The sequence below is a fragment of the Nematostella vectensis genome, chromosome 1 (genome assembly GCF_932526225.1).
Source record: "Nematostella vectensis chromosome 1, jaNemVect1.1, whole genome shotgun sequence".
Lineage (NCBI taxonomy): Eukaryota > Metazoa > Cnidaria > Anthozoa > Actiniaria > Edwardsiidae > Nematostella > Nematostella vectensis.
The window spans coordinates 17135073-17149281 of NC_064034.1; the positions used below are offsets into that span (position 1 = coordinate 17135073).

Below are 14209 nucleotides of genomic sequence, written 5' to 3' on the forward strand. Positions count from 1 at the left end.
GCTTTCGTATTGTTGATATTGTTGAATTACTGCCCTCAGACCTCGAACTGCTGCATACCGCCATTCAATTATTTTCATTTGAGAAGGATGTAGCAAGGGTTATCAGGGAAGGATCTAGCTTTTTGCCAAGGGGAGGGGGGGGGGCTTTGACCCAAAAATTTGCGTCATACCAATGTCCTTGTTGCTGAGGGAGCACTGATAAATGAACCAGATTTCCTTGTTGCTTGGGGAGCACTGATAAACGGACCAGATTTCCTTGTTGCTTGGGGGAGCACTGATAAACGGACCAGATTTCCTTGTTGCTTGGGGAGCACTGATAAACGAACCAGATTTTCTTGTTGCTTGGGGAGCACTGATAGACGAACCAGATTTGCTTGGGGGAGCACTGATAGACAAACCAGATTTCCTTGTTGCTTTGGGGAGCACTAATAGACAAACCAGATTTCCTTGTTGCTAGGGGGAGCACTGATAGACGAACCAGATTTCCTTGTTGCTATGGGGAGCACTAATAGACGAACCAGATTTCCTTGTTGCTAGGGGGAGCACTGATAGACGAACCAGATTTCCTTGTTGCTTTGGGGAGCACTAATAGACGAACCAGATTTCCTTGTTGCTAGGGGGAGCACTAATAGACGAACCAGATTTCCTTGTTGCTTGGGGAGCACTGATAAACGAACCAGATTTCCTTGTTGCTGGGGGAGCACTAATAGACGAACCAGATTTCCTTGTTGCTAGGGGGAGCACTAATAGACGAACCAGATTTCCTTGTTGCTTGGGGGAGCACTAATAGACAAACCAGATTTCCTTGTTGCTAGGGGGAGCACTAATAGACAAACCAGATTTCCTTGTTGCTTGGGGGAGCACTGATGGACGAACCTGATTTCCTTGTTGCTAGGGGGAGCACTGATAGACAAACCAGATTTCCTTGTTGCTGGGGGAGCACTGATGGACAAACCAGATTTCCTTGTTGCTTGGGGGAGCACTGATAGACGAACCAGATTTCCTTGTTGCTGGGGGAGCACTGATGGACGAACCAGATTTCCTTGTTGGTTTGGGGAGCACTAATAGACGAACCAGATTTCCTTGTTGCTTGGGGGAGCACTGATAGACGAACCAGATTTCCTTGTTGCTGGGGGAGCACTGATAGACGAACCAGATTTCCTTGTTGGTTTGGGGAGCACTAATAGACGAACCAGATTTCCTTGTTGCTTGGGGGAGCACTAATAGACGAACCAGATTTCCTTGTTGCTAGGGGGAGCACTAATAGACGAACCAGATTTCCTTGTTGCTAGGGGGAGCACTAATAGACGAACCAGATTTCCTTGTTGCTAGGGGGAGCACTAATAGACAAACCAGATTTCCTTGTTGCTAGGGGGAGCACTAATGGACGAACCAGATTTCCTTGTTGCTAGGGGGAGCACTGATAGACGAACCAGATTTCCTTGTTGCCCAGGGGGAGCACTAATAGACGAACCAGATTTCCTTGTTGCTAGGGGGAGCACTGATAGACGAACCAGATTTCCTTGTTGCTAGGGGGAGCACTGATAGACGAACCAGATTTCCTTGTTGCTTGGGGGAGCACTGATGGACAAACCAGATTTCCTTGTTGCTCTGGGGAGCACTAATAGACTAACCAGATTTCCTTCTTGCACTGATAAACGAACCAGATTTCCTTGTTGCTTGGGGAGGCACTGATAGACGAACCATTTTGTACCTGCTGCTGAGGTGAGCAGAAATATATGACCGAATGCAAACGTTATTATTACCAGCCTCAACCAAAAATTTACAGCGAGATATACTCTTTAAAGCTTCTCTATTGACGATTGGTCGTCAAATGACCTTCGCATCTCGCCCGCAAACTCTCCTCCGTTTCTTTTTGCTTCAACTTTGCAAAGTTCCTCGTTGATGTTGCCATTCGATAGAATAGTATTTATTTATGTATTTGCGGCAGACGGCTTCGCTCGGTGGTACTAGTACACGCCCGTACGAAGGATTTTTCTTGGGGGGGGGGTGCGAAATCCGAAAAGTAGACCTATTTTTTCTGTGTGTGTGTGTGTGGGGGGGGGGGGGGGGGGGATGGGGACAAAAAGGGATTTCTTATGCTTTTTTCAAAGGACGTTTATTGTCGGATTTGGCTACAATAAAGTCTGACTTATGGATTGATGACATACCAGAGTGATCTAAATTATATTTTAAAGTTTTGTCAACAAATAACACGTCTATCGAGAACCGAAAAAGGACTTTCGGCCGTTGTGGGGGGAGGGGATGCGTTCGCACCCCCTGCGCTCCCCCTGGGTACGGACCTGTAGTACTGATTTAAGTGTATCAAGTGAATTGCCCTACCCCAGTCGCATACCATATTTTGTGACGGTGCCTACACACTAACTCAAACTCGTGATTGTAATCTGCTATCTACACATTGTATCTACACATTGACAACTAAAGCCAGTCAAATTTGATTGCCTCATGCCTTTTTGCGCTGTTTAACATTTAATGGCCTTAATGTCCCCGTCACGCCAGAACGACGGAAAAGTCGCATCTATAAATGAAACTAAACCATTTCTGAAAAAATTCTGGCTTTTTTTTGTAAGCGATGAATAAGTTGCTTTTGGTTGCTGTTATCTTGCCGCTAAACACCTCCATCCAAACAATCACGTGATCTCTTAGCGCTAGTCCCCTATTGACCGCCTTTTCGATGTGTTCAGGAATATCCTCCTTGTGGATTGGCGGCGCATCTTTAAATGACACTTCGATCTCCAGAGCATCCTCATACAGCGATTGTCTAGCTATTGATAGGTTATATTCATTAAAAACGGTGTAAGAGAACGGTATATAATAGCAATAATGAAATGATAATGACTATAATAACTGGTGATGATGTAATGTTACTTTCTTGTATGGTGCATGAAACGAATAAAGAGTGATTCTTTATTCGACTTCTTGAAGCCTATATTCGTTTCTCGCTCTCGACTACATAATCCATCAAAAGGGTATAAGGTAGATACTTAAAAGTTACCTTTTTATGTAAAATAATTGTCACACTGCTCCTTGATTTACCCAATAGTAGTGTCCTCAACCAGATTATCGTAGATCCAGAAGCCAAGGGGCCGGTTCCTGGACAAGCTAACTTACTATCACGTCACCATTGATCATGACGTGACACGCGCGCGCGCCAGGAAAGTCACGCGCGCTCTATATTGTGATTGAAACTTGGGGCGTTGGGCACTCGCAGTCTGTGTTGGCGCTTTTAGCACGCTCCCTTTCGTTTTCCAAGTTATCGGCTCATAAGCAGAGAGATTGAGCAGTGGTCAAGTCATTATCACTGTCTTTAAGAATTTATTATTCACAAACGAGCAACCGCCTTTTCAGCTTTTACCCCATTTGTTGCAGGGTGTACGAACGCCCCCCCCCCCCCTCAACGATCGAAAAGTCCATTATTCTCCAACAATACATACTAACAAATCCTGTTTACAAAAACAAACATGTTTGTTGACACTCAGGTTGTTTGGCAACAATTAACCTTTTGGACCTTTCTTAATTATCCGTATCCTGGCTCAAACTTTTTATCACAATCTATCATTTAAGTCTTTGCTCTTTCTTATGTTTATGACTTTTGAATAATTCGGAATGTGAAAAACTGTTTGTAATAAGTATCGGTTACTCGTGTACCCGTTTCAAAAACATGTTTTTTCTTTTATGTCATTATGTTCATGCAAGAGAGCATAAGAGAAGGGAGGGACACTTTGGTATTACCCGCGCGCCATGTCATTTCCGAATCCGGCTATTTTTAGTAACCACCACCCCACCACTGCGCGTGAGGATTTGCTCTTTTTATTTTGTCCTACTCCACCGCGGGTTGCGTGTTGTTGTTTTGCAAACTCGTTTTGGAAATCTTGCAATCCTCGAAGTACTACATCCCCTTAATAAACTGCAACTGCCCGTATCCTTGATGCTAGAATGACATTTTCGATGGTATTTGTGCAAATAGTTTTTTTTAGCGGCAAACAACAAGATGTCAATGCCAAAGCGCGGGGGTAGGGTGAGGGTTACTAAAAATAGCCGTATTCGGAATCGACATGGCGCGCGGGTAATACCAAAGTGTCCCTCTCTTTTCTTATGCTCTCTTGGTCCATGTCGTTATGTCGGGCTAAACAAAGTGCGCGCGCCCATGTCGTTATGTTGTTAGTGTGCACTAGGCATAAGCAGACTAGGCCACCCTCGGAAACATCTAGGAAACATTTTTCCCTAATGTTGAGGGCAACTTCTGTCCTCGTTTGACCAGGGCCTTACCAAGAAAATCTGGACAAACCAATCAAAACTAATAGAGTCCTTTTTGTTCTCCCCCGTCTTCCCTGAAACTTTGGTGAGTTTTCTGATAAAAATCTGACCAACCCCGAAAGAACAAAAAGGGATTTTTTATGCCATTGCAGTATCCCCAAGGGACGTTTATGGTAGATTTGGCATGTTTTCCCGAACTAAAATAGACATTTAAAAATACTTTTTGGACCGATCATCTGGGGAAAATTTGCCAACGTGGTGAGCTTTTTACGGCGGGGTGTAATATTTAGTAAGCCTATTGTACACTGTTCACTAATTGTACATAACTAAATATAACTGTTACCGCTCGAACAACAACAAAATTTATTCAATTATCGACTACTGTTCGAATGGCATAGTCGACTACCATTGTATTGTTTTTTTTTTTGTATTTACCATTTTGCTTCAAGATCAAGATACTCGCATTAAAATATTTTTGTATCGTCGCATACCAGCGTGCAATCTTACGTAGCTTATTAGCATAGGATTTGGTTGCTCATATGTGATGATTCAACAACGATTGTAGAAGCGAAGCGCTATTGAAGACGGCCTTGGGGTTTCTTCGTTTAGTTTACGGTTACCTAAAGGTATTATGAGTGAGGAAAGAGACAATAGCCAGTTTATACCACGCGGTGAGTATAGACTCAAAAGAACTTTCATGGATTTTATGCAACCAGAAACTGTCGATCCTTTGGCACCCAAAATCAACTATCAATTCACTTGCCCAAACTCACTATTTTTCACTACAGAGGGGGCATAGAAGGGCGCAAATAAATGTCCAACATTAATCCAATTGTAAAACAGCATCGTTTATTTTCTTAAGGTTATCATGCAATCGTAAATCACAAACTTCCTCCCCCTTCTCCAAATCATTTAAAAGTCAGGTCATTCAATTACCACTTAGCATTTAGAGGCACCCGCATTTTAGGGTATGTAAATTGTTATCACTGTTTTTTTTTTTTTTTTTTTTTTTTTTTTGGGGGGGGGGGGGGGGGGGTGAGATTTAGGCTGTGTCGAAACCCTATCACACAGTCCCCTATTATGTTTCAATCCGACCGCCCCCCCCCCCCCCGTGTGAACTTCTATATATGTTGAGCATACACATCTGTCATGAGCAAAGTAATTCTTCTCGTTCTTTTCGAAAATGTCAAAGGAAAAATAAATCACCAAATTATTATCTTAAGATAAAATATTTTAAAAATCCGAAAAATTCAATCCGTAGGCACCAAGTTCAATGGACGACAAAGCAAATCTGACGTCTACTATGGATAGCGATGGCAATGCATCTGGACAGACCCAAAATGGACTTATGGCTGCAACCTTTTGTTTTCTAACTGCGATGGTATTGCTAAGCAACATATTGGTCGTCATGGCAATTGCAAGGTCGAGGCTTCTGTATGGTGGTGGGCCTGTCTACAATATGCTGTTGATAAATCTCGCAATTGCTGATTTATTGACAGGTGAGTGAGTAGAAAACGATCACCACAACCACCACCATCGTCACTATTATTATAACAGCACATCACGTTATTATATTTTATTATGTTTCCTTGTTTCAGGTACATCAGTTGCAATTACTCCCGGTTTTATAGCAGAAGAGGTAATCCCCATAGCAACAGGACTGTCGGGGGAATTAGTCTGTCGCGTCATCAGCTCACATTACGTCATCTTTACTTGTGGCAAGGTATCTATAGCAACCATCACGTGCCTCGCAGTGGAACGATGGTATGCAATGGCGCGCCCGCTGGCACACCGGTCAGTGTACACACGCAGGAGGGCAGCTTTCTATCTAATTTTGATATGGTGTATTTGTGGAGTGCTAAATTTGAGAGCTGTTTTTGATCAGGAGCTGGATTTAGTGTCGGATGTCAAGGCAACCTGTGAATGGGTGAAGCTTACAAAGTACAAGACTGCTGCCAAGGTGTATGCCATTTTTTTGAGCGTTGTGACATTTATTATTCCTGCGACAGTTTCTTGGCTCACCGCCGGTCACCTCGGTTTACTCATACGGCGGTCAAAGCACAACGTATTGATGCAAGGAAGACGGTCTCTTGCAGCCAAGCAGCTACTGCGCATGAGCATCACCTCGGCCGCTGTACTGTCTGTCTGCTGGCTACCAAACCAGATTTTCTTTATACTTGCAAAATTCGACGTCACGGAATTTGACAGTTTGACGCATCACGTGACTATACTTCTTTGTCTTTTTAGCGCATGCGTGAATCCTTTCGTTCATTGTGCAAGTAACGGAAAGTATCGAAAAACCCTTTTGGGTCTCCTCTACTGCAATCGGAAGTTAGTGGCCCGTCCTATAGCGCAGCATAATAAGGCGTTTGTATTGGGAACGATTTCAAGCGGATATGTTTCCAGGAAAGAAAGAACTGGGACAGAATTGCAAATCTGGGAAGATTCCTGTAAATTAGAGCAGGATTACGCAGCACCGCCAATTTGGGAAGCTCCTCTATCTGCGACGAATCTCGGATTTCAGTTAGAAGTAGGTGCTGGTGATGAGAAATGTAATTCTGATTTTCGCGGCGACTTTGATTTTGTGATGAATATTGGTGCGAAGGTGTTTCCAGGATCTGGATACGGAACTAATCCCCATTCTCTGGGTGTGGCGCCTGATAGCATGGTGGGAGATGAGAACGATAATATGTATCAGAACTGTCACTCAATTGAGCTGACATTGAAATTCTCTACAGATGGAGCGAATGATCAGCATACGGCCCGTATAGCACATCGTAGCCATAGCAACGGACAAGCTGCATTACGTCACACAATTCAAAGCGAGGGCCAAAATGAATTACAACGGAGCAGTCATAACGAGGCACAAAATGCATTACATCATACGAGACACAGCGAGAGACAAACTGCATTGCATCACACAAGAAATAGTCAAGGCGAGGGCCAAAATGCATTACATCATACGAGACACAGCGAGAGACAAACTGCAGTGCATCACACAAGAAATTGTCAAGGCGAGGGCCAAAATATATTACAACGGAAAAGTCATAGCGAGGGCCAAACTGCATTACAACGGACTAGTCATAACGAGCAGGTAAAGACTGCATTACACGACAAGAGTCATAGAGAGGGCCAAACTGCATTACATCGCACAAGTCATAGCGAGGTACAAAATGCAAGACATCGAACGTGTTATAGCAAGGACCAAGATGCATTACATCGCAAGAACAACGAGGTACAAACTGCATTACATCACGCAAAACACAGCGATGTACAAAATGAATTAAATCACACGAGTTTGAGCGAGGGACAAAATACAAATTGCGCTAGCCATAGCCATGGTGGTGGACAAAATGCAGTACGTCGCGGATGTCATAGTGATGTACAAAATGGGTGCGGAATTGAAGTAATACCTCCCCTCGATCAAGCGACTGGATACCAGCGTGGCGTAAGACCTCCTCTGGATCACATAACTGGATGCGATGATCATATGGAGAACTTTATTGGAAGTGCAGATGACGACGCTTTTGTCTCACTTCCTTGTAACACGCCTAATACAGAATAGGGAGAAATAGACGCATACAGTTCCCCTGTTGCCTCACCATTGGTACTAGACACACAGCTTTAACTAATAAACTTCAATAGAGGTTGGGTGACATTTCCTAGGCATTGAGAAGTGAAAAACTCCTCTGGTTACCGATTTCGAGCATGCTTCTGTTATCATGAGCATGCTTCTGTTTAGACCCCGTCCCAACGTATCCGTTTTAGTTTGAAAACACAATCTTTTTGTTACAGATACGGGTATCGTCCACACGGAAACGATAATCGAAAACGGAACGATTTGAAAACGATCTCCAGAGTGGAACAATTTGAAAACGATACCCCTTCGGTGCGGTGGGGACGGACAGAAACGGAACCTTTTGAAAACGATGACGTGTAACTCAGGTCCAGTCCACTTGGCGCGCGAGTACGGCTGTAGAACTTGTTATCGTTTTCGTATCGTTTCTGCGTTTTCGTGGGGACGGGTCGTATCAAAATGAAAACGTTTCGTGTGGACGTGGATCTTTTTGAAAACGTAACAAAAAGGTTGCGTTTCAAAACGAAAACGGATACGTGGGGACATGGTCTTAGACCCCGTCCCGACGTATCCGTTTTCGTTTGAAAACGCAACCTTTTTGTTACGGATACGGGTATCGTCCTAACGGAAACGCGAAAACGATGATCGAAAACGGAACAATTTGAAAACGATCTCCAGAGTGGAACAATTTGAAAACGATACCCCTTCGGTGCCGTGGGGACGGATGAAAACGGAACCTTTCAAAAAACGATGACGTGATAACTCAGGTCCAGTCCAGGTGGCGCGCGAGTACGCATGCGCTGTAGAACTTGTTATCGTTTTCGTATTGTTTTTGCTTTTTCGTGGAGACGGATCGTATCAAAATGAAAACGCTTTGTGTGGACGCGGACCTTTTTCAAAACGGAACAAAAAGGTTGCGTTTTCAAACGAAAACGCATACGTGGGGACAGGGTCTTAGTTATGCTTCAAGGCCAGGCGGGCCATATTGATAGTGGTGCAAATCTCAGAATAACCTCATAACCCCTGTAGCTTATAGGATGTTGGTGTTCCTACACTCACATTTGACCATATTCACATCCTGACTATGGAATGACTCTGACATTTCAGATTGACACAATAGATTTAATTTATTTTATTCTGCTGTTGTTGTTGTTTCTTTTAAAGCCGACCCTTCATCAAGGTCAAAGAAGCCCGCTTTTTGGCGCCGAAACTCGCGAGGGTGCTGTTCAAATGACTGCTTGAGTCTTTTCTAAAAAAACATGGTTTCGTAATTGCTTTTATTTAGCAATGAAACATGAAATACAGTAACCTTTTTTATGAGCCGTTATGAGTGTCCGCGGCTTGTCTCAGGAACTGCGGAGTATGTTGAAATGTGTGTGTAGAGGGAGAGGGCTTACAAAAATACAGAAAAATTGTTTGAAGTCTTTCTCTTTTTAATTATTATTTAACGCAAAAAGTGGGGGGCCGCGTTCCCCCCAGCCCCTCCCCCTCCGCGGTACCTGTGTCTCAGTCTTACTAGCCCTTTTGCTCCTCGCTCCCTTAAATAAAGGTAACCCACCCGATCTTCTTCAGTTCTACTTATCCGTCGAGGTGTGAGACAGGTGAAGCCGTGCGCGCGAGGATGAAGGGTACGCAAATAACTATAAAAACAAGAACAAAATATCACTTTGTTATAGATTTAATAAAACTATAATTTCATGCAGTTTAATGACTTGCAAGTCAGCCTCATGTGTGTTGTGATTCACTTGCTGTCGTAGTTATGGTGTTTCAGGTAAAGTTGCTGAATGTCCAGCTGTAGATCGGCCGTTTCCTGTGCAAGATCGTCCCTAATCTTTTTCCGCAGCTCTAACAAAGCTTGAGCGGGTGCCATGTTCTTCGGCAGTTCTATTGGCTCTGCGCACATCACTATCGGCCCCCCTGTAGACATGGACGACGAAGACTTGGACCGAGTCACGAGTTCTTTAGCCCGCGGTGTTACTCGCGCGACGGTTGCGGACTTACACGAGACTGCCACGCGCGGTGGGGGAGGGTTAGGAAAAGACGCGGTTTTTGTTTCCGCACAATCGTTTTCATCTTCTATCTGTTTTGGCTCCAAGGCAAAAGATGTCTTTGATGCTGATTCGCCCGTAAGGGCGATGTCTGATTCGCACGCACTTGTCAATTCTCTTTCAGAAGTGGGGACGTGAATTGGAGATCGTGGTATTGAGGATCGTGGTATTGAGGTTCGTGGGCTGCAAGGTGGTGCTGTGGACGGCCGCGATTGCCGTTTAGTGCGTTGATTCATAAATTCTACCAGTTCAGATTTCCTTTCTATCTGCATTCGATCAAGAGAAGACTTCGGGCGCTGCCTTGTCAGCGTACAGCGGCTATCCGCCGTATTCTCAACCGCAGTATTAGCTCTTTTCTCGACTGGGTTGGTTAATTTAGTAAAGTCCGATTGGTCGGTGATGCTTTTTTGGAGATCGTTCTTTGAAGGAAGCGAGCCTTTCCTAGCATGTGCTTTATGTTTTTGTTGATCTTCAAAGCTTACTCTTTTATTGACCCTTTCAGCCATATCTGGACCTAAGACATATTTTGGCAAGTCTTCTTTTTCACGAAGACCCTCCCCTGTTCTTGGAGACTCCTCCACAACTTTACTCAATGCGCTTCCACTCCTATCTACCCCTTTCTCACAATCAGAGCGGGCCGACTCACTCGAGTAAAGCCTGTCCATGTTATAAATTGTTGTAGACATGTCCATTTTATCGACATCGGTGAGCTCAGATGCGCGCTTCTCTTTTCTGTGTTTCGTTGCTGCTAATTCCCGTACATCCTCAAGTTCGACTGTTGTTATGCATTTCTCGGTGCACGTCAGATTGCCTCGGTCTGAGACTAACCGCTTCGTCTCCAGGCTCATGCGATACGAGGTAGATGGATTCAATCCACTTTGTCGGCTCATGATTGGTTTACTTGGAGGTGGATTGAACACTACGGGAATCGTCTCACATTGAACCTGAAACAATTAAAACAGATTTTAGATTTAGCAAAAGAATGTCATACGCTTAGGCTAAGTTCAAAAGTAACTTTATCCATGAGTCGTATTCGATGCAAATATACATGCATGATTAATTTGCATGCATTTGCATATGGCTCATGGATAATAAGACGTTTCAACTTAGCCTTACTGTGTAACACATGATAACTGATACAAATGGGGAATGGTACGGGGTGACACATCCCAACAGATACACCCCCACACCACCTATTTCTCCCCCTTTTTAGAGGAACATAATAAAAATGTACTGAGGAATCAAGCCAAGGAAAGTGCAACCTTGAGAATAACCCTCTCCCTCCTTAGTGGAAATGCAGCTTATTTTACCTAGAGTTTATATATATATTTGGTGTTTAATGGGGAGAAAAAAACACACCCATCACAGGCCTGGTTTAGCTCCGATAAAGACTATCTAATGCCTCTTGATTTCTTGACAAGCATGAACAACATAAATACATATTGCAGTTAGATTCAGAGGAATATAGGGATAAAAAGAAGGAAACACAAAGTTTTTATGGTACCTTATCTTCAGTTTTCTTTTCAGGGGGGCGCCTTGGAGAGACAATAATTGCCTGTATAAAATATATTAAAAAAGGTTAAAAGTTAGTTAAGAACATAATCACAAGCTTACAAATACAAAAAAATCATGGGGGGGGACTCTCCAGAAAAGTAGATGGGGGTGCTTGACCTATCTTTTAGGGTATACAATCCTTACCAACTGCTATCTCTTAGGGTGTGTTTTAGGATTTTCCGATTCTGCTTTCTTTTAGGGGTTTTCACGCCGGAGGGGAATTTTTCTGATTCTGCTATCTCTTAGGGTGTCTCACGCTAAATGGTGGCCCAATCGCTCAAAACGTATTTTACAATATACCACAAGTCAACTGACTGGTTAATACTTTCGACTTTTTTGTTGGTAACATAACAATACAGGATCCATCAGCCAATTAAAACGAGCATTGTTTTTTAATGCTATCTTTCAGGGTTAAAAATTCCTTCGACCACACCCAAGGTGCCATCTCTTAGGGGTAAGAACTGTTGTTGACCACGCCCTTAGTGCTATTCCTAAAGGTGAAAATTGATTTTGCTGTCGAGCTCCCCCGTCTGTTTTTTCGCAAAGTCCCCCCTCCCCCCACTGGGCAAAAAACTTACATTCTGCCAGTTTAACTGCTCTTCCCAAGATAATGGGGCGGGACGTGACTTCTGTTTATTATCAGATCCATTCTCATTTGCACTACTAACATCAGAGTTCCTGTTACTTTCATCTTCTTTGACATTACCATTCAAGCCAATTCTAACTTCAAGTCTGTGTCTCAGTAGTTTAGGGACAGGCTTGGCTTCCTTTTGATCAATAGTATAGCACAATGCTCTTTCTTTTTGAGCATCACAAGCAAAAGAGTCGATCACACCCTTACCAAGGCCTTCTTTTAAGTTGAACCATGGCTTAGGCTCATGCTGTTCTCGTCCTGGTACATATTTCCCATAAACCGAAGGTGATTTAGTTCTACAACTTGAACCATCCTCTGAACTTTTCTCTGCACTTGTCTCAATCCTTCTAGGGGACTTTTTCTTAGAATTCAATTTCTCTGGGCAAGATTGAGTAGTTCTAGCTCTATCCTGCTTTTGGGGCTTTGTTGTATCTACAGAAGCAGACTTTGTATTTCTTTTTGTAGATGTGGATGCTGGTGAGTGTCTTGTACAGTAATAGCTGTTTCTTGAGCCAATACTGAAAAATCAAAACAGATAATTTAGTCCATGTGAGCTTTATTCCTGTCCCCCTCCCCCCAATAACAGGGAGTACCTTATTACACTTTATTTTCGCATCACTTTAATTTGGCAAATTTCAGGATTTTGAGAAATTTGGGAAAATAAAGTGACATGAAAATAAAGTATCACGAAAATTGGGATGCACAAAAATTAAGTGAGTACACAAAAAGCTTTTGGTGAAATATTAACCATGTAATAAGCTTTATAGAAAAACCTTGTCTATTTAGTCCTCTCATGTACATATAGTACAGTATGTGTTTGAGATGGACAACTCTGAACTGTATTTATAGATTTTTGTGAAACTAAAATTAGGCAACGCATGTTTTTGCAACAGTTTTGTAACTAAAGCACATTTTAATTTCACTTGTTTTGCTCGATTTTTATTGCCCCAAGTTGCAAAATCCCGAAAATAAAGTGACCTGTTTTTTTTTTATGAAAATAGCGAAACGCGAAAATAAAGTGTCGCGAAATATCGCCCTCTAGACGTATATACAAAGGTACAAATATATACTCTTTAATCTGTAACATTCAACATCACTCCCCTCAACCCTTTTAGCTACCTTAAAAAAATTCTAGGCATCTTATTCAAATTTGTTAAGTGAGTGAGCGAAGTGAGTGATAGTTCTTCTGTAACCAGCTAAGTAGAGTGCGTCACCAACCCACGCACCCCCCGCCACTCTCAGAGCTCGACGAATTATAATAATGGTCACCTTTATTACACACAGAATATCTACACCTAACTTATTTGGGCAGATATTTGGGTGATTTGATATTTTTAGCAAAGGTATATATAGTTGGTGAAGAGTATATAAAAAGCAAAAATCGTATCCATTGCGATAACGAATACATTAGCGATAGACATATGAGAAATTAATGAGTTTGTTTATATTTACCTCGACGAAGTAGCATCGTCACTTTGTGCACTAAGCCGACCTGTCCTGCATCTAGACGCCCGTAACTTGGCCTCTATCTCAGCCTTCATTTTGCTCTGATAAAAACATATAAGACATGTATGAATCCGGTTCACAGCTGTTCTGCACAACAAAGGATCGACAAAGAACAAGAACAATGATACAAAAGACGCCAAAGAAAGAGAAAGAGCGACAAATAGGGCAACAAAGCTAATCGCTTCTATAGTATCTGCTAAAATTTGCTATTGTCGGGTTTACCTTAGAGTATTTGTAGAATATTTTGTCAGATATTTGATCCAGCTCATTCAGAGCTTCGATACACCTAGATGCCATGTTCTTATGCGATTCCTAGAGCATGTAGAGGTCACTTTGAATATCGAAGCCCACAGGGCGTCCTAAATTGAATTCCACAAGTAACTTTATATTTGGGAAATATCCGGTAATTCTGCAATGAAACAATTCTTTTGGGAAGAGTACGACGCAGCTGTCCTCGCAGAAGTCATTATGGTTTTACGTAACAGATTAATGACGGAAGGAAAACACAGATAAAAGTTACGAAAGGTCGTGAATTTTCGCGGCGAAATCCCAACCGCAGACAGCTTCGACTGTTTACCTCGAATTCCATAGCGACATGTCGTACCCGCACAT

General features: G+C 42.8%; 2 protein-coding genes and 1 long non-coding RNA gene across 3 annotated transcripts; 1 reads left to right on the plus strand and 2 right to left on the minus strand.

Annotated features, from left to right (window-relative positions):
• Positions 1-2397: 2397 nt before the first annotated feature.
• Positions 2398-3114, minus strand: LOC116614832. The gene is made up of 2 exons (XR_004294748.2): positions 3017-3114; positions 2398-2786 (listed from the first exon to the last, which is right to left on the minus strand). It is a non-coding gene; the product is annotated as an uncharacterized LOC116614832 (long non-coding RNA).
• A 1618-nt stretch (positions 3115-4732) lies between these two features.
• LOC116614826 lies at positions 4733-8098 on the plus strand. Its single transcript, XM_048731906.1, has 3 exons — positions 4733-4949; positions 5540-5777; positions 5877-8098. Exons 2-3 carry the CDS (start codon positions 5552-5554, stop codon positions 7841-7843), a joined length of 2193 nt encoding a protein of 730 aa, XP_048587863.1. The 5' UTR covers positions 4733-4949; positions 5540-5551; the 3' UTR covers positions 7844-8098.
• A 1419-nt stretch (positions 8099-9517) lies between these two features.
• LOC5507581 lies at positions 9518-14165 on the minus strand. Its single transcript, XM_032376292.2, has 5 exons — positions 13820-14165; positions 13544-13638; positions 12036-12609; positions 11408-11458; positions 9518-10847 (listed from the first exon to the last, which is right to left on the minus strand). The coding sequence occupies exons 1-5, from the start codon at positions 13892-13894 to the stop codon at positions 9597-9599; spliced, it is 2046 nt and encodes a 681-aa protein (XP_032232183.2). The 5' UTR covers positions 13895-14165; the 3' UTR covers positions 9518-9596.
• Between the last annotated feature and the right edge of the window lie 44 nt (positions 14166-14209).